Raw genomic sequence first — 20,216 nt, forward strand, 5'->3', positions numbered from 1 at the left:
TTGTAACTTGTATTACGTTGCAACTTCTTTTTCCCCGTAATATTAGGATTTCATTTCTGTTATATTATGACTATCTTTGTAACATTACAACTTTCTTGTACTGATTCCCTGTACTTGTGCTTTTACGTCCTGATACAACTTCATTCAAAAAAATATTTGGAATTTATTCTTGTACCATTACATTTATTCTGTAACACTACAACTTTTCTTCTCTGAATTTTCCCACTTTATTGGTGTAAACTTCATGATTTTTTTACCGAATATAAAGACTGTTTTTGTAACATTATCACTTTCTCATAGTATATTGAAACTTTTTACGCACAGAAGACTTTATTCTGTGACGTTAAGACATTTGTCTTTTGATAATACGACTTCGTTCCAAAAAAAATCATCCGTTTCTATTCCGGAAACGTAACGGGGAGGCAGAGGACCGTTTGACCCGGCAAGATGGAACTGCCTTCTATTACCGCCATTTGCTTTTGCTGATGTATGACATGATACACGACGTGATATGCTGAGAGGCAGGATGTATCATCAGAGGGATTATTTACAGTGCAAACAACATTTTGAATATGCAAAACTTGCAGAAGACCGTTGCACTTGAACGCGCCGCGCTGTGACCGAGGCGTTTGAATAACTGACAAGAGTGGCAATGAAATGAAATATTCCAAATAAATATGTCCAATAGTAACAATGCAATACCCAAAATGTCAAATAAAAAAAGAAGTTTAAAAACCTTCCAATCAATCAATCGATCAAACCTTCATTTATATAGCACCTTTCACTTTAAAAGCAACACAAAAAGCTTCACAAAACAAATGATACAACGAGAAAAGTTTCTCAATACATCAGGTACGAGGCGATTCGACGACGGTTTACAAGTGGATCGATTGAATTCGGTTCGACTCGGTGGGGTTATGACTCGATTTGGTAAGGCACGGCTGTAGCCTTTCTCATGTTTAAAACTATGCAAGAATATGCAAAAGCTCGCCAAAGCAAGCTATTCAAGTTTATTCAATTCAAAGAAACAACAAATCATCAGCAACATCAAACCGCTTTACACCTATTTATAATTGGTGTGCATTTCTCCAAAAAGACGATTGTATATGTATCTCGATACCTGGGGTGCGATACGATACAAGGACGGTACGTTTTAAAATGTAAGGATTCGATTCGGTTTGGTTCAATCTAAACTGATTTTCCAATTCAAATCGGTTTCTGTTACACCGCTATGCCCCTAATATATACATAAATATAAAGGCATTGGCACATACGACATTACACACATATACGTATGCATATACATTGTACAAAATACATATATACTTGTCCGCAGGCTTTTTGGTGCAATGTGACACGTATCAGGGCCACAGGCAGGACATTGGACAGTCTCTCCAGTCAGTCTACATTCTGCAGTCTACTCTCCAACTAATCCAAGCGCTAGCGGCATGCCAAGTGGAAACCTGACACAACAATGAAGAGGGATGGGGCGGAGAGATTCCCCTGTTGAAACTTGAGCTCAGGTGGCGAATGCCCATATTTGGCGTGGCAGGTAGGGACGCCTCCGCCATCAGGCCCCCAGGGGCCACAGCCTATGAGAGTGGGGTGTCAGCCAGGACACGTTCAGGACCCACGTTAGACGTATAGACACTTCATTAGGTCCACTTACCGTCTAAAGGCATGCAGAAATTCTGTGTCAGCATAGCAACTCTTAGCATTGTTAGCATTTGAGCCATTCACGTTTCAAATGTAAAAAAGGTACAACTCTTGTACTGCATGTCGTTTGAATTGCAAGTGAAAGTGTATCTATGTAACGAAGTGTCCCGCGAGAACACGCGTCAACTAAATCTGGATGAAGCGGGATAAACAAAGAGAGGCCGCCATCGCGTGGACAAATACGTGTATGACATGCTTTTGAAAAGATTAAACCTGCGATTTTTTAGAACAATCTTTGTTTTGTTTTGTTACAAAATCAAAAATACCCCTCAACTGTCGTGCAAACAAGTTATTTTTTTTATTGCATTTTTTTTTCACTTTTATTTTTTTAAACCTTTTTTTTTCTCTGAAGCTAGCCTTTTTTAAACTACCAAACATTTATTCCAAAAGAATACATTTGAAACATTGCATTGCTTTTTTTTTTTTTTTTCACTAGTGCTGCTGGCACATAAAAGTATTCTTGCAAAAAAAAAAAAACAACAACAACAAAAACAAAGGGGGAGGGCGATTAGTTCCACCTTAAACAATTCATGATTTGACTTGCTGTATACAATGTCGAAGCCTCGAGCAACATTTGAATCCAACCTGGCTTGACTTCACTCCTGCCCCTTTCCTTCCCACCCCTCAGGTGCACACATCCAATGTGCCACGTTAGCCAAAGAGGCTACGTTAGTAGCATGACTTAATCACTTTGGAAAGTTGCTAAACATGAAATGTTACCAATTTGATTTTCATATTATTTAAGATGCACAATAAAATAAAATTAAAAAAAAAAAAGAGAGAGAGGTGATCAACTTGGGGACTTACAACTTCGGCAGTGGTTTTCCAGGCCAAGCGATGCGAAATCACAATACCGTGTGACTCACACATGACAATTCCAGCCTTCCATGACAGCTCCCATCAGAGTAGGCCGGGTTACAGGCGACTGGCGAGCCTGTAAGAACGGCCATGGCGTCTGTCAGGCTAAAGTTAACTAGCTGTTGCGTTTGTATTGTATTTCAATGTGATACACTTTACCAATAGAGGGCGCCATTAGTACATGAATTGGTAAAGACGAAGCGGATAGAGAAAAGAAGCAGAACTAAACGTACCATGTTGGGATCTTGCACGCTTTAAAAATGTTGCATTTTCACAATTTTATTTCTTTGAAAAAAATCAAGTTTTCTTTTTTTCTTTGTAACTTTTGACAGTTTTCACATAAATTACCCATTTGAACCTTTCTCTGACTTTCCATTTTCTCCAACTCACTTCACTGATTTTGCTATTTACATTTTTGTAAGTCACTGGCAGAGATAGAGGGGCCATAAGGGCCTTAGTCCCCCCCCCCCCCCGTAATATGCTTGGACCTCCCAGGTGCCGGAACAGATTATTTATTTATTTCCAGATTTCGACGAGTCCCCCGAAGGGATCATTTTCAGTGTTTTCTGGAGAATTTGGGGGGTTTGCAAAAAAATAAACGTTTGGTTTTGCGGACCCCCTAAAATATCCTTGGCTTGGAGGTATCCCAAGATCCAAGGAGAGGAAAAAAATCCCAGCCCCACCAATGTTGTAAATTCACAAAAATTTCTTAATTAATCTTTTTTTTTTTCTGATACTTTTTCACTTGTTTCCACTTACTTGTGACATGAGCCATTGATTTTAGTTGTTTTTATTGTTTTTTTTTTCCACTTTTGACAATTTTTCATTTTTTTGGTTTTCACATTACGGGCCAATTCTTAGCAGTGAAACGGCAAGGCAGCTCAGTCCCACTTGAACAAGCCGCTGACCCCGGCGGCTCGCAGCCTCTTCTCTCCTCGACGGGCGGCCCTGAGGGCCCCCGCCACGGGGTCGGACCAGCCGTCATCAGAGCCGTCGTGGTAGCGCAGGCGCAGGATGTTCTGGATAACCAGGCGCTCCACCAGGAAGGCGGCGAAGAACCACGGCACGGCGTACTCGGCCGTCACCAGGCCCATGAAGTTATAGCGGAACTTGGAGTAGTTCCAGGGGCAGGCTGCGAAGCGACGCAGGAGCAGGCCCGTGCTCAGCTCCCAAGCGTACGTCCACATGGTGTAGATGAGGCAGCGCACCACCACGTTGACGCGGTCGCGCAGCCGCAGGTACATGCGCTCGATGGCCAGGATGCAGGTGCCGTAGATGAGCAGCGCCCACATGCTGGTGACGCCCGGCAACTTCCAGTTGCGGGTCAGGGCGAAGTCCCAGCACGCCGTGAACATCACCTCGCATACGTAGCCGTGGATGGCGTACAGGTACCAGCGGCACAGGGCCGGCAGCGGCGACGGCGGCTGCAGGATGGACATGGTCGCCATGGCCACGCGGCTCGTCGACTCGGGGCCCAAGTCTGAAAGGGGGCGGGGCACAGGTGCCGTTAAGCGCTTGGCTGTGTGTGTCACTATGTGTGTGTTGAGAGATTATGTTGAGTTGAGTGTGTAATTGTGTGAGAGAGGGAGATGTGCGTGATTTTAATGTGTGTGTGCGTGTGATAGCTTTAGAAACTATCGGTTACGAAAAAAACTTTAAAGTTAGGGATTGAGCTAGCATATCTCTGAAGATGCTAGGTAGCTCAAGACATAAGCCGTTTCTCAATTGGCGTTTGTTCGATCTCGTGAATCGTCATCAGTCACGGCCCAAGTACTGTTTCAATTGAAAGTACAATTAGACCAAAAACGCACAAGTTAGCTAGCTCAAACCATGGATGCATTGGTTGGATACTTGTGAAGGCTTGGCCAGGAAAATATCAGAAGATGCTTTTTGTGCTCCTATCACAGGAATATGTCAGAACACATCTGTTCCAATTTACTAAGACTTACATTCTTAGCAAGAGCGCTCTCGCGTACACTTTTAGTAAGACCGTACTTGGCGAGTTCACCAGACCGTACTCTGGGTTCTTCATATTGAGAAACAGCTACTTTGATGTCTAACTGGTGCTAAAAGGCTGCATTAAGCTTTCTTTTGAAAAAAAGTAGTGATGAAAGAGGAAAAACAAGTTAGCATTAATGCTAACTTGGGCCTTTGAACATTCAACCTTTGAACATTCTACTTGATGGCCAACTAGTGATAATAGTGCTAGTCTTCACCCCAACCCCAAAAGATCAAATGTTTACGTTTGATAATGGCTAACAAGTGCAAAACAGCAATAGCAAAAATGAGCTAACTAATAAGCTAAAGTGAGTATTGCATTACCACACATCTCGATGTCAGAGTCAAATCCACAGTTATGACCAGTAACCAAAAAGAGGGCCATTTTTATCTTGTTCAATATATTTAAAAAAAAAAACTATTAAACGGCATATAAAAATTAAAATGGTTTCTTACACTAAAAAAAACAACAACAGCTCATCCTCATGAAAAGATATAGTTGCAGTTTATGTTTTAGACGAATTTCTTTTTTTTTTTTTTTTGTCTCACCCACCAAAAACTCCACCGGACTGGATCATTGCGACTGCTGGATGAATTTATAAATATTCGGCAAATGAACGCACCACGGGCGGAGTCTCAATTTCTTTGTACGCAAACGCGTCAAACGATGATGGCGAGACTCCTCTGCCGCCCACTGACGAGCCCTTGAACATCACGCACGCAAAATACAGCCAAGACGCTTAGTAATGCTGTTTATCAACACTATGAAAGGCCATGACGTCACTATAACGGCGTGGTAGAATACTGACGTTGGAAGCGTGTGACGGAATGACATTACGTAAAATGCAATGAAGTCATCCAACCGCACAAGCAGCCAATCTCCGCGGCGTCCGCGCCGCCACAAGGCCGGTGAGGGTGCTCGATTGGCGGCTGCGTGTTTGCAGCTTTGTCGGTCTTGGCTGCGGTCCGATGGAAGTTTTTTTTGTTTTTTTCGTTAAACTTTTAAATTAATAATTAGTGTTGGTCTTAAACGCGTCGTTATCTTCTACGCAGCATTACGTATACATAAACGTACAAAACACACCCACACAGGTATAAAAACAAATTGATAACCCCCCCCCCCCCCGCCCCCAACACACACAGACCTACATTTCCAACCACAAATTCTACTTGCTCCATGAAATTGTATTATTTCATCTTGTCATTTCGTAGCATTTCTCTTGGCAGCACTTCATGCTTGCAAGTACATGTGGATTTTTTTTTTCATCCAATTAGATTTCAACCTCTGTGTGTTGCCTTGACAACATAATCCGCCAGGGCCTTCACAATCAGTAGTGCGGTCGCATGTAACTTCAACTATAATAACCAGAGATGGGCTGACAGAATGTAAGGATTGAAGGGCTTTAAAAGGACGAGGACGGATGGGGTCGGAGGACAATTATAATTATGAATAAGGACGTAGGGACCGGAAAAATAGGGTAAAGTGCCCATCTCTGGTAATGGCAATGAGACTGTTTCTTTAGCCAATCAGATTTGAAATTCGTCCTACCAGGACCAGAGTGCCGGCCAGCGATGCCCCCCCCCCCCCCCCCCCCCCCCCCACACACAAAAAAAAGCACAGAACACATGAAGAGCAAATCATTGTTCTCTCTTTTTTTTAATGACATTATCGAAGCATAGATGCAATACTTGTGAAAAAGGTAGAAAAAACAGCGAGTCCTTCTCAATAAGTTAAACCTCTCTTGGCCCAAAGAGCATTCAGGCCCGGCACGCAAAACACAAGATTCCCGTAAAGCGTTTTTTTTTTTTTTTGTCTTTTTTTTCAAATTCAATATGACAACCGTAACAAACAAAACAAAACAAAAAGACGGAGTTAACGCATGTCATGAAATAAAAGTGCATCTCCTCACGGGGGTTTGGAATAATAACTTGTTAAAAAAAAACAAAAAAACATACAAGTTGCAAGTGGCTTATTACAGTCCTTCCACAGGTTTTTTTTTTTTTAACTTCATAAGCATTCCTCATGAAACATTTGTCCACTAAAGTAGAACAAGAAGCTGAATTATAGTTGGTAAAATGAAAAAAAAAAAAAAAACTGACATTTTGACATTGTAATAATAACAACAAGAGACATAAGTAATAAACACAGTCCTGTACAAAGAGATGGACCGTCAGACGACTGAAGAAAAAAAACAAACAAACAAAAAAAAAAGTCACTCCTTCCAGCTGAACTCAGCGACCAAATCTTTTAGTGGAACGTGAATTCTGGCGCCCTCTGCAGGGAAATGGACACAAACACAACAAACTTTTAGCTCAACTTGGCTAGCATGTAGGGTTCATGTAAGCAGCAAAAGGAACAGAATAAAATCTTGCATTTTTTTCCCCACAACCCTCTGTGTTTTATCAATTTTTTTTTCCCACCGGCGCTTAAAAAGCAAGTGACAATTATAATATTCCTAGCAATTTTTGCTTTTTCTCCTTTTGGGGATTGTCTTCATTTATCTGGATTGCAAAAAAAGGATAGCAGTTTTTATTTCTTTTTTTAAATAAAGCATTGAATTTATCCTTGTAAAACTGCAACTTTTTGTCTAGTCACAATTACTCTCCCTCATATTTCAACTCACATAATCAGTGCCTCTGTCCCGGATGGACGCCCATTTTTGGGACTTACGACGGGGGACGACAAGTTTTAAAAAAGGGACGGACTAAGCAGGGGCGGAGGTGGATCCATCCCACTAATCGTGCCTCATGCGTATGACGTGGTCGCGAGGCGGCCAAAAGTTCATCTCAACCGACTCGGCGAAATGGTAAATGACAAAAATTGCCTTAGAATGCTTCAAACGCGCCACTAATTACCCAATTGCGCGTACTTACTGGCATTGGAAACGCCCCAGCGGGAACGCTGTGCACTGCATACGTTCGTTCTGCAAAAAGCTTTAAAAAAAAAAAAACAAACAAACCAACAAAAAAACACATTCGGCCTGCACAAAGAGGAGAAGAAAAGGAAGGAGGAAGAGGAGGATGAGGAGGAGGAGAAGGACACAGACAGAGGGGAAGCTCAGACAGAGAATGGAATCAATACAACGTGGTTTGGCAAGCGGTTCGTCAAAGCGTTAACCCAGAAGTGGGTGCCCATAAGCTAAGTGCATTTGAATAGTAAATTAGCCAGATAATGAGCTTTAAATAAACCTCTGCCGTTAGCATCCCTCCCGCGGCGTCATGAACGGACGCTTTTTTTGTTTTTTTTGGGTGGCTGGGGGCGGACAAAAGGATGGAACCGCTTTAAAAGGACAAGGACGGACGGAGGTTGGAGGACGATCATTTTTATGAATAAGGACGAAGGGATGAGGACGGAAGTGTACCCAGGTAGCAGACGGAGGACGGGCCGGCAAAAAAGGGTCAAGTGTCCAGCTCTGTACATAATTATGACAACAATCGGTTTGCTGATTGTATTGTACTTGCACGTATGTAAAAAATGACAGCAAGCTATGTAGTGAAAAATGTAATAAAAATTGCTAATTCAAAAGTAGTAGTTGGTATTTTTACGGATTGCAACATCACGACGTACATTTCTGGTTTATTTTTACAAAATCAAATCACCTGTAAGCTTTTTATTTTTCAGGCTGATGATCTGAGACACGGGTGTCAAACTCAAGGTCCCCGGGCCAGATCCGGCCCGCAACCTCATTTTATGTGGCCCGCGAAGGCAAATCACGTGCGTCAATTTCACGTGTCTTGCCATTCTTTCTCTCTCCATTTTTAACAACACTGAGATATGAGATACTGCAATGTGTTATTTGTTACCAATCCTCCCTTATAAAATAAATACATTTATATGCGTTCACAGTCGTAACGGCTTTCCGAGGGACACCATAACTACGATGTGGCCCCCGACAAAAAATGGAGTTTGACACCCCTCTAAAATGTCTTGGTTTAAGTGACTTCATAATCTGGGGTATATAGAGAGTTTAAAATATGAACACGGGCAATTTCAAGCGTTGCAATTTGCAGCCGGTCACTTCCTTTTCGAACTGTCTTCTTGTTTTTTTTTTTTTTAATGAGTAGCTCGACTCACCTGGGAGGTGCGAGCGGCGGCGAGAAGACGTCAGTCCAGTTGGTGCACCTCGTCCTGCATGACAGCCGAGGGCCGGCCCACTTCGCTCATGCGTTTGGCCATGATGTCCCACTGCGGGGCCAAGGCTTTGGATTTAGTGCCTGTGATGCAGCAGGAAATACACATCTATTGTCATATATGACCCTTCAACTTTTTGAGGGACATTTTGGGACACATAAAGCCATCTCTGATTAAAATTTGCTGTTGACCAGCGTAAGATACTAAAATACTAGCACTTTAAACAACTGTGAATACAAATGATGTTCCTGCGCTAGCCTCTTAGGGGCAGTGCGATGCCGTGCAAACATGTAGTACACACTTTACATTTAGGTAATAGTAGAAGAAGAAAGTTGCAATTGCACTTTATTAATATACCTCATTTTTCACAGATTAGGAAGAATCTATGCCTGTAAGTATTTCCGTTCTCTATGTGTTGCTAAAGAGTTTGTGCATGAACATTCATTTGAAGGAATATCACTCCCGGATGTCGATACAAAGTTTCCGTTAGCATGTCAATGGGATTTTACATTGACTTTAGCATTTAGCATGTCATTATTTTGGTTCTGTGTTTAGTGCTACAGTCACGTCCAACCGGGATGTCAACAAACTGGTGGAATGGAGAGCAAATATTCTGCTCGCCCAAACCTCAACGAGGCTAGACCAGCAGACCTCCTCCTCTTGCTCTGCGCCGTTACCATGACGACACGGACGGTCGCCTCCAGCTAAATCAAGCGAGGCCAAAGCCGTCCTCTCCTCTCTTGATCTGTCAGTCTGTCTCTTCTCTCCCCCTCCGTCAAGTCCACCGGGGACAGTCAAAAGTAGGACACGAGCACCGCCGAGCAATACCCGACTCTCAAACTTTTAACACTTTCACCGCTCGACCGGACACATTGGGGCCTTTACGCCACAAAATCCACCAGAATAAAGTTGCACCCTTGATGGTAACGATGGACAAAATGCTTGGAGACAAGCACCAAAAGCTCAAGAAGCGTTGCTGCTCACTGTTTAACAAAGCGATTGAAAAAGTCCAAAAGTGTCTCCAGAGTCCAATTAGCGCACAGGCGCGCAGGCGGCTCATTTTGGAGAGACTCACCATCCAATCCATTGTGCTGTTCATAGCTGCGCTTCCCCAGGATGGTGGGGGAGCCGTTGTTGAGGATGGGGGAGGACTTGATGGGCGTCAGGCTCCCCGTGGAGATGGACGCCCCTCGGGCGGGTGCCTCCACTTTGGCCGGACGGGGATGTGCTTCTGTCATCGGGGAAAACAATTTTTTTATCCTGTTTATCGTCATATCAAGCAGAGACTACGAGACGGTCTGAATGGGGCACTTCAATACTGACAACCCAAGCCTGCCTAGATACCCTATTTTGAAATGTCAATCCTGTCTTTAAACCTCACTTTTGCTTCAATCCCCCAGGACGGACTTGAATTATTCATTTGAAAGCCAAAACTTCACCCGAGTTTAAAACACTAATCTAAAACCCAACTCTAAACCCTTTTCCAGGCTTGAAATTCTCATTTCAAACTCAACCACACCATTTGAAACCCGAACCTTTTCTTGAAACCCTACCCCTGACTTGAAAACTGAATGTGGGTCCTTCTATCGAAACCCTAACCCAAAGTTGGAAGCGTTAGCTTTGCTTGAAACCCCACCCCTGGCTTCAGTGTCCATTATTTCCAAAGAATCGTGTTGAAGCGTACCTAGGTATCGAACCACGGACTCGAGAGGTTTGCGTTCTGTTGGTTTGAGCGGCGAAGGCTTGCCGGGGTCTTTATCTGGCAACCGCAGCGCACCTGTGGACATTTGACAGATTAGAGGAAAGACACTTTACTGCTCCACAGAGTCTGCCTGTTACAATTGCAGCCCACTTACATTGCAGAGTTGTTGGTGTAATTACATGGCAGAAATCGGCGTTTTTGGTATAATTATATGGCAGAAATCGGCGTTTTTTTTTTTTTTTCACGTTCGTTTTTCAGAGGTCCGATTTTCGAGGTGAACTGCGTTCACGTCCATCCATGCGCATTAAGATCTCATTTCTATAGGTTTGTTTACGAGGTTTATATTAATGCTTGCACTTATTTTACACATTTACCTGCTTTCATTGAGCAAAATATAATTATTATTCATGCTGGGTCACAGTAGTTAATTTACATATTGTCATATTTACATATGAATCCTAAATCAAGCGTGCGTTGTTTGTCGTTTATTTTGGGACTTAAATTCTCTATTGCAGAAATTCTCTTTTGTCAGAACTGAACGAAAGCTCCATCTTTAAAATGAATTCATTGATATTGTCCAAATGGAATGACCTCCCATTGGTCGTTAGGCAAGCCCCCCCTCTGTCCATTTTTAAAACCCAGTTGAAGACACATTTCTTTTCTCGGGCTTTTGATCAGGCCTGAATTTTTTGGCTCTTTTCCAGTGTCAATTGTATATAGTGTTTTATGTCAATTTATTGGCTTTATTTATTCATATTTTATATATTACTTATGTCCATATTTATTAATACATGTACCGCAGCCTTTTATTGTTTGTTTTATTTATTGTATTGTAAAGTGCTTTGTTACAGCTCTAGCTCTTATGAAATGCGCTATATGAATAAAATTGTATTGTATAAATATTATGGATCAAGAGTACCACTGGTATCGGTTACTTGGTATCAGTATCAGTCTAAAAAAAAAAAAAAAGTGCGATGAACATCCCTCAAAAAATACTGCTTTGGCGCCATCTGGTGGCATCCTTACTCCAGGCAACAATGTGGAACTGAAAGGAGGAGCTTTCTGTAATCAAGCCATCACCTTGTCTAATAGACAAAAAGTGCTTTGCCGCTGTCTTGTGGCATTGATAGGCGATTGTGTACCCTGAGGAGTGGGCTACTGGCAGATTTTTGCTATTCGCAGAAAAACAACAAATGTAATCAAATATATTTCGTAAGAAAAATAGCACTCCATAACATTGCACTTCATAAGAACATCCAGAGTGAACGCATATACTGTATACGTTGCTATATGGTCCCTCTATAATACTAAGTTTCCCGTATGGCGAGTGGCTCTGGAACGTACCCCTATCACCCCCCCCCATGAACGAGTTCAGTGTATGTCTTACATTCAGCCTTGATGGCAGCCGTGTTGACGGGGAGGTAGGGGTGGCGACCCAGGTAGCGGGGCTTGATGATGTCCTGGCACAGTCGGCGCGCCACCCGCGTCAAGGCGGTGGTCTGCAGGTAGAAGGCCTGTCGCGTCTTGACGGCGAACTTGGGGCTGCCGCTGTGCCGCAGAGGCACGCCGTGAGGGCTCTGAATACGACGCGCAAGATGTCAGGCCTGTCGCATTTGTGGGATTGATGGCGAATGCGCGTGTGTGTGTGCGTGTGTGTGCACCATGCTGCTGCGGTTCGGTCCAGGTCGCTCCCCGTCCAGCCGGGTGGGCATCTTCAGCCCGCCGTACTTCTTCCAGTATGTCCAGCAGGACGCGCACAGGCGACACTGCATGTTGGGAGGACCCCACGAGTACCATTGGTAGGAACTGTTGGCTGCACATACACGCGGTGACAATTTGTAAGCCTCCTTTAATGTTGGGGGTCAAAGTGACCCGCTTCAAAAATATAAAAAAAAAATGTAGGAAAGACATGTGGGCAGCATTTTTTTCGCAAATATTTTAAAGTAGTCAAAAACGAAAAAAAAAAATATTTTTTTTTCTACTTTAAAACAGGTCAATCTGACTCACAACAAAGCAGGACATCTGTGTGTTTTTATACCAACTTTATATAAATATTTTTTTTTTAAAATAGGCCAACAGAAGAGCTTTTATCAGAAATGAACAATATAACCGACTCGATGTTAAAATGGGTCAAATTCACTTGCAACTTAATGGGGTCTATTTCATCCATTTTTTTTGCGCTTCAAATTTGAAAGTTAACTTATAAATACAGTAAATATGGTACATGACGAAAACTGGAAAAGAACAAGAACATGAGCAGCATTTTCCCCACGTTTTTTTTATTTACCTAAAAAAGGGGTCAATTTTGCCCATTATAAAGTAAGAACTTTTTTTCAATTTTTCGACTGCAGCTATATGCAGGAATATTTTCAAGATTCAATTTAAACATGACAAGTTTGTACTTTTATTTTTTTTTTTTAAAGATGCCTTTATTTAAGCGTTGAAACACATTTTTTACATTGTACAGTATTTTTATGTCATCCATTGATCTTGCTCTCTCTTAATAGATTGCAAAATTCATGTTTGAATGTGTTTGTATCATTTGAAAAGTATGTTTAATGACTTTAAAAACAAAACAAAGTGCCGTAAAAGTTGTAATAACGTGTCTGACAGGGTGTATTTCTATATCGCGGATTTCACATATTGCGGGGGTGTTCTGGAACATCACCGCCTAGCAAAACATGTTGCAAACAGTTTTGGGAATGAAACCTCTTCTGCTGGCCTTTTCATATTTTCATTTTATATTAATCATTTAAATTCCTTTCCCAAACCGTTTCGACAGAATATATATTTAGCACTGCACATTGACCGAGTAGTAAAAGGTTAGGGGCCAAAAGAGGGAAGGGAATGTGTGTTATGCAATTTCCTTCCTAGTAAATATCACACACTCATTCCCAAGAAATTGCTTTTGTCGTGAACACACACACAGGAGGTGAAGGACTTACTGTAGCAGCTTTCACAGGCTCGTGCCAGCGGTGCGGGGTTCAGCACTTGACCCGGCAGTCCCGGCAGTCCCGGCGGTCCGGGCGCGGCGGCTCCGGCCGCTCCGTTGACCAGGGACACCGGCTTTGGGTTGTTGCTGCTCAGCTGGTTGGGGTTTGGCTTGTTGCTGCAAAATGAGCACAGATTGTGTTTGGACAAAGGGCTGATGCCATAACTAGGCAAAGAAATAATCCAGGATTGAAACCCTACTTCAAAATTCCAACCCAGGATTGAAACCCTACTTTGAAACCATAACCTGGCTCTGAGACCAGATTTTGAAACCTTAGCCTTGACTTGAAACCATAAACCTCACTTAAAATCCTAATTTGAAACTATTACGCCCGTCTTGAACCCCTACTTTAAAACTCAATTAAAACCACAATTTGATACAGTAAACCCAGGATTGAAAGGCTAATTTAAAACCCTAACCCCAATTTTTCTTTGAAACCCTAAATGGCAATGCTAACTATGCCGTAAAACCATCACTTACAGTGAAGCCACAGCCCATCTTTTAAAACGTGAAACCCCACTTTGAAATCGTAATACGAAGCCAGTCTTGAAACCCTACTTTGTAATCCAGGCTAAAAACCCTACTTGAAGTGCCTAACCCTCTCTTGAAACCCAACATTGGAACCGTAACCCAGGTTCCAAACCCGAACCTCGTGAAATCCAAACCCTTTGAAACCCTAACCCTGTCTTGAAACATCAATTCTTGAAACTTATTCTACTTTAAAATCCTATCATGAAATTTGAACCCAGGCTTGAAACCCTAACCCAACATCAGGAGTGTGAAAAAACAAAGATCTCATATGATTAATGGTTACTTTTTTCCCCTGTGCTGTTCACAAGATGGCGTACTCACTAGTTGGGGATGTAGACCTGCTTTAACTTGCTTTCGGCCTCGGCTGCCTTTAATCGTTTCTGGAAATGAAAAAGAGAGCAAGGCCATTAAGTATTCATGAATCAGGCTTGTTTACTAGTACAACTAATTTTAATGAGCACATATCCCATTTTAGCAAAAATGTGTCGAGTAGTCTCATGTATAGACTGAAGTCAACCAAAAATGCATGGAGGCAATTTGAGGAGGCTTTAAGCAACATTGGGTGACAGTTGCTTCTGAAAATAAACTCAAACGTACTGTGTACCATACTGCCTTAAACTGAAGGCCCGGAGCAAAATAATCCAAGTGTTCATAATAGATGCCTTAAGAGACTTTTCACAACATATTATTATCATTTCTTTTTTTCTTCTTTTTTTTTTACCTGCTGCACGTATCTGTCAGTGGTCTTCCACATGTAGTAATATTCAATGATGCTCGTCAGGGACTTCCAGGGTAACTGGGAGGGACAAAAAAGACAAAAAGTCAAACTTCTAAAGTATAGCAGAATCAAATGCAAGATGGAGGCTCCCGCCAACTATAATGGTGGTCCTGTTTGTTTTGACAGAAGGCCATGTTCGGAATCAGGGTGAGTGGCACCGATGGCAAGTGACCACCAGGTGGCGGAGCGATGCACACAGGTCACAACATGGGAAGGGCTTCCCATCATTTTATCTCGTTTACCTTCATTTGTCTGGCACGCACCCAATTTGGTTTGGTTCTTCTAATGCATGAAAGTAATAATAAGCATATAAAACAAAGTAAATAAAATGATAATATAATATAGTGTACATCGTTTATTTTCTATAGGCACATAAGTGAATTAAAAAAAATAAGAAAATACATGTACATGTAATAAACAAACACGATCATTTCATATATTGATTTGAAAAATAATGAAATCTAAATATGAACATATACATTTTGTGAGATTTTATTTGAGAAAACAATTATAGAATATTGGCATTTTGTAATAAAAAAGTAAAAATAATGTTTTAATATTACGATATTTTGTTTTAAAAATGAGACCGCATACTCCTGGTTCGGCACCTGCGGAGTCACCTACTTGCAGATTATTTTTCAATATTTTTTTTCATGATTATTTTTTTATGCATTTTGTTTTTAGGCACCCCTAAATGTAATACTTTAGGCATCAATATGTTCGGAGGTCTGTATCAATGTAGCTGCCCATAGCCGGACTCACACGACTAATCGCCCATCCCGAGAGCTCCGAATTACGACAGTTTGACCTTAGCGGAGGTCCGTAGTCTATCGCGTGCCGTTCTAGTTGCGTCTTGCCCATTTCCTTTTCATCGTAACTCAAGAAAGCGGCATCTACTCACAAAATCCTGCTGGATGTCTGTGAAGTCCTTGCCATATTTCTCCAGCGCCTCCTCAAACAGGTTGGCCTCGGAGGCGCTCCATTCCTCCATCTCGTCGCGGCACAGGACCGGTCCACCCTGGGGCACCAGCGCAGCGATGGCCCGCGTCACGTCGTAGCCCGTGCCGTGCAGAGTGTCCATGGCGTGGAACTAAACACCAAAGAGGGAGAGAGAGAGAGACGCGTGTGAGCAAGAGAGATGAGTGAGTGAGTGAGAATGACACAACGACTACGACATGAATACAGTAGCACACGTGCCACACATCCCATCCATGTACCAATTCAATCTGAGGACCTGCTTTTTGGGTGTGCTCACCAAGGTGATGTCTCTGGAGGCCGCGGCAGCGCTCATGTGAAGGCTGGGCTGGCGCACGGAGCTGCTGCAGTCCAAGGCTCGAGCGAACGTACCCACCGACCTAACGGAACAATGTCAATATTAACAAAAACTTGTGGAGGCTAAGTGTTATGATAAGCATAGCACTTCTTTTACAAGTGGTGACACAAACATTCCCATTACACTTAGTAGTTCAAACATTTCCCAGTTACTTCATCAACCATACCGAGCTACCACCAAAAACTGGTCGATCTGCTTCTCCGTCAGCGAGCTGCTGGGCTCCCAGATCTTCTCCTCCAATTTCTCCAGCTCCCTGGCGTCCTCCTCATCTATACCCACAAAAGAAACACATTATGGTAAATTATCCAATGTCGACATTTTTGTGTAGTGAAGCTCAGAAGAGCAAACCTGTCCGAGCATCAAACTAAATAACAAAACGTCATTAAAGGGGCTTTAATTAGCCAGCTCGGCATTCCCCACCTGCGGTGCGCTAATTGTAATCCCACCTGCTATGAATTCCATTTCGGCTTTCAGCCCCACTGAACGTGGGAGCAAATAATAGCAGTAAAAAAAAAAGAAGAAAAAAAATATACTAATTCATTATAATATGCATTATTTAAAATCAATAATCAATTCAATTATTTCAATGTAATTATTACATTTTAACGAGAATAAACCAAACTAACATAATATATACTGGTTTGGCTAAAAGCAGGTATATACTTTTTGTGAACTTATGGAAGGGAGGAAGGAAAGAACAAAGGAAGGAAGGGAGGATAGAAGGTATGAATGAATGGCTGGAAGGAAGAAAACAAGGATGTTATGAAAGTAAAGAAAAAAGGATGGTACAATGGAAGGTAAGAAGATAGCATGCGAGTATTAAGGAGGGAAGGAACAATGATGTAAGGACAATGATGTTATAGAAAGGAAAGAAGTAAGGAAAGAAGGAATGATGAAAGGGAGGAATTAAGGAAAAGAGGATAGCAGGTAAGGAGTGACGGACGGAAGAAAGAATGGACGGAGTGACGGATGAAAGGAAGAATACAAGGATGGAAGGAAGGATGAATGTCAGAAAGGAAACAAGGAAGGATGGAGAGGAAAAGCAGAGGGCAGAATGGAGGTGTGGAAAGAAGCGAGAAAAGGAAGGAAGGAAGGAAGGAAGGCAGAGTGTCAGACTGAACTGTGTCTAACAAATGCAATTGCAATATAGTGTTAGTGTAAATGTGATCAAATGAGACAAAACAACAACAAAAAAAGGAGTCAAAATGTTTACTCTGACAGAGGCAGATTGTGCATGGCTGCAAACCAGAATTTGGACCGGCCAAGAGCGATGTCCCCACCTTCGTTCAGCAGGTCGGTGATGTCGGCCTGATACTTGTTGCCCACCCGGATCTCGCCCTTGTCGGCCAGCAGCGTCTTCTGCTGGGGGTCGTACACCAGCGAGTAGAAGAAGGCATCCTGGGAACCCGCACGGAAGGGTGACGAGTTGTGCTTAATTTTACGCTTTTTACACGCTAGCAGTCAACTCTGATGAACGCACCTCTCGGTCCAGGTAGGACTTGAGTGCTTCGGTCTCATTCAGCAGCGTCACGCAACATTTCCCCCTGGAGGTTCATGATATGAGAAGAGAAGAGATGAGTTACTTAAATGAGGTGCACAAACACTACTTATGGAGGACAATGTTGTATTCTCCCTAACCCAGGGGTGTCCCATGACTGCTCCGGGGAGCATTTGGATCCCGTGGCATATTTGAAAAGTGAAATTATAAAACAAAATGAAGTCAAATGAATAATAATGATGACCTCATTTTAATTTTTACAAAAGGTGCCAAGTCGGTCCCCTGCATCCTTATTTTCATTATGCAGCCCTCGCTTCATATTTAGTTGATACAATTAATAAACATTTTATTCATTTCGAAAAGTTGTATTTATAAATTTTATATAGAGAGATGTTTATTGAACAAATACAAATGCATTCAACACTATTTATTTAAAAAATAAAATGAAATGCCATACATTAGGGTTTTAAAGCTAACGGTAAATAGCTATCTTATGGCGAGTTTGGCTTTACAGTAAAAGAAATAAAAATGAAATTGGAAAGCAACTTTAAGATCAAAAGAAATAAAAACATGCCACAGACTAATACAAACAACAAAAAAATCATTTGAATTGATTAATTAAATATAAATATAAGGAACCCTGCATTCTTTTCTCTGTATGCTGCACCTAGTTAGTATAATTTGTCGACCAGTTTTCGCTTGATTCGTATTACCTACTTCGAATAAAAAAAATAATTATAAAAATGTTCCTGTTCATTTACCCGAAACCTTTTTTTTTTTTTTTTTTTAAAAAACAAAAGGTGAAAAAAGTCAGCCGCTTCATTTTTGCCATATGCAGCCCCCAGTTAATTAGCTACTTATTTGTTGTACTTCCATTCTTAAAAATACAAAAATGTATTTTTTTTTTTCCATTTTTATCGGTGAAGAATATAACAGCTTGTTTTATGTGTCTTCGGCTCTAATTGTGTCCATATTTCAGCCTACCTGATGTGCGTGGCGGGGAGGGACTCAAGCTGGCGGGACAAAAAGAGTTCCCTGTGTCTGAGCTGATGTTTCTGCTTCTCCGGGAGGTCGGTCATCTCAGGATTCTCCATCTCCTCCTCCAGCTCCCCTGGGAAAGGAGAGAATGAGGGAGGGTACAGTTCACATCAGTCACTTCCATCCACATTTTATGTTACAGCCATATTCCAAAATGGATTCGTTCATTCCCCCCCCCCCCATAAAATTCCACCCACAACAACCTGAATTAGTATTGTGAAAAACACTTCATTAAAAAAAATACCCAAAGATAGACCAAATAGTCTCTTTAAAGTCAAACTTATATAAAATATCGACCCTCTTCACATGCCAGGTCTTTACGATATTAAAAATTGAGACCACAATAAATCATTTCAAAACCTTTTCCACCACTATTGTGACCTCTTATTTATACAACTCAATTGAAAAAAACATTGGGGGGGGGGGTAGATAACTGAAGTTGTGGCTTCTCTCAGAATAAACCAATCACATTCAAAGTCATGCTCAATGGGAGTCAGCGCACACCTGCCACCACTTAAAATGCCTCTCATTTATCAAGTTGAAATGTTCTAGTAGGCTTTTCCTGACAGTTTTAACAGAGCTGCAATTCTGCATACATCACCACAAAATCATGGAGGTGTTAACTGTATAATTTTGAGGAGAAAATATCTATTCCATTTGTGACCACTCTGGCAACTGTTTTTCCCCAAAGTTATTCATAACTTTTAATTCCCACTAATTAAATTATGTCCACACTGTTTTCCGTGTGACAACAAAGGAGCCCACTGTAAGGCAATTGTGGAGTCAATTGCAAAAGGCATAGCGACCATTTATTCTTTGCAAAAGCAGAGCTGCATCCATGTCACCTGTTGGGAACCTTTGACCCGAGGTATGGGATTCCAAGTATCAAATATTATTCAAATAAATATTTTGGTGGGAGTTGATCCAAGCTAATGCTAGTGATTTTTTTTTTTTTTTTAAGTGTGTTTGGCATCAGGAGAAATAAAGCAAAAATGGATAGTCATAGTCGGTGTCATTTGCTTTTTCTGTAAGAGTAGGGGGACATTTTGAAAAGAAGAGCAGGTACTTTTATTGTGAGGTCATATTGCCCTAACAATAAAATTTTAAGATTATATCCCTCGCGAAATAGCTAAAGTAAGCATTGCGGCATTGGCGGTGGAACACTGGACGAGGAGAGAGAGAGATGTGTGAAGACAGTGGGATGGCGAGGAGGAGGAGGAAGAGTAATAGAGAAATCTGTCCGGAGAAGGACAGCAAAAACGTGCGCGAGAGAGTGAAAGAGAACGAGAGACGTGAGAGGGACTATAAATGCACGCGAGAGAGAGGGAGTACGTGATCCAATTCATTTGGACTTTCATTAGACGCCAGACAGAGCCAGCGAGTCGCAAGGCCGAACAAAAGCAATCAAGGGATTTTCAGAAGCGGGGATGTGTGGCCAAAATCAATACGCACACAGCGGCACACTCCCAACACATGCGCACACGCGCAGACACACAGTCGCACACTCCATTCAAGCTATCATCGCGCAGCTAATTATTAACCGGGTTTATTGAATAAAGTTCACTGGGAAAAATGAATCAAATAGGACGTGAGATTATGAGAGAGCGAGACAAGTGGTGGCGGCAGAGCGGAGGACGGGA

The 20,216-nt window shown here is 41.9% G+C and overlaps 2 protein-coding genes across 6 annotated transcripts in view; both read right to left on the reverse strand.

Annotated features, from left to right (window-relative positions):
• Positions 1–3,354: 3,354 nt before the first annotated feature.
• On the reverse strand, positions 3,355–5,336 carry tmem229b (transmembrane protein 229B). Of its 3 annotated transcripts, none has more exons than XM_086049862.1 (2): positions 5,196–5,336; positions 3,355–4,054 (listed from the first exon to the last, which is right to left on the reverse strand). In XM_086049862.1, the coding sequence occupies exon 2, from the start codon at positions 4,020–4,022 to the stop codon at positions 3,456–3,458; it is 567 nt and encodes a 188-aa protein (XP_085905988.1). In that variant the 5' UTR covers positions 4,023–4,054; positions 5,196–5,336; the 3' UTR covers positions 3,355–3,455. The 3 variants fall into 3 exon arrangements, with proteins under 3 accessions (XP_085905988.1, XP_085905987.1, XP_085905986.1); XM_086049861.1 differs by having other exon boundaries at positions 5,126–5,293; XM_086049860.1 differs by lacking the exon at positions 5,196–5,336 and adding an exon at positions 4,897–5,119.
• Positions 5,337–6,210: 874 nt separating this feature from the next.
• mta1 (metastasis associated 1) overlaps positions 6,211–20,216 on the reverse strand; it is a 29,868-nt gene continuing 15,862 nt past the window's right edge. For 2 of the 3 annotated variants that reach the window (XM_086048649.1, XM_086048648.1), the window contains 15 exons: positions 18,523–18,649; positions 17,521–17,584; positions 17,321–17,438; positions 16,207–16,309; positions 15,963–16,062; positions 15,609–15,797; positions 14,651–14,725; positions 14,251–14,309; positions 13,352–13,515; positions 12,068–12,219; positions 11,794–11,983; positions 10,389–10,481; positions 9,780–9,935; positions 8,648–8,787; positions 6,211–6,847 (listed from right to left, as the gene is read on the reverse strand). In XM_086048649.1, the coding sequence (XP_085904775.1) occupies positions 8,678–8,787; positions 9,780–9,935; positions 10,389–10,481; positions 11,794–11,983; positions 12,068–12,219; positions 13,352–13,515; positions 14,251–14,309; positions 14,651–14,725; positions 15,609–15,797; positions 15,963–16,062; positions 16,207–16,309; positions 17,321–17,438; positions 17,521–17,584; positions 18,523–18,649 (1,700 nt within the window). In that variant the 3' untranslated portion in view covers positions 6,211–6,847; positions 8,648–8,677. Of the gene's footprint in view, positions 6,848–7,446; positions 7,554–8,647; positions 8,788–9,779; positions 9,936–10,388; positions 10,482–11,793; positions 11,984–12,067; positions 12,220–13,351; positions 13,516–14,250; positions 14,310–14,650; positions 14,726–15,608; positions 15,798–15,962; positions 16,063–16,206; positions 16,310–17,320; positions 17,439–17,520; positions 17,585–18,522; positions 18,650–20,216 lie in introns of all 3 variants that reach the window. The other variant, XR_015089226.1, reaches the window with a different exon arrangement.

This window comes from Filicampus tigris, chromosome 13 (genome assembly GCF_054856515.1).
Source record: "Filicampus tigris isolate MCC_2025a chromosome 13, RoL_Ftig_1.0, whole genome shotgun sequence".
Classification (NCBI taxonomy): Eukaryota; Metazoa; Chordata; class Actinopteri; order Syngnathiformes; family Syngnathidae; genus Filicampus; species Filicampus tigris.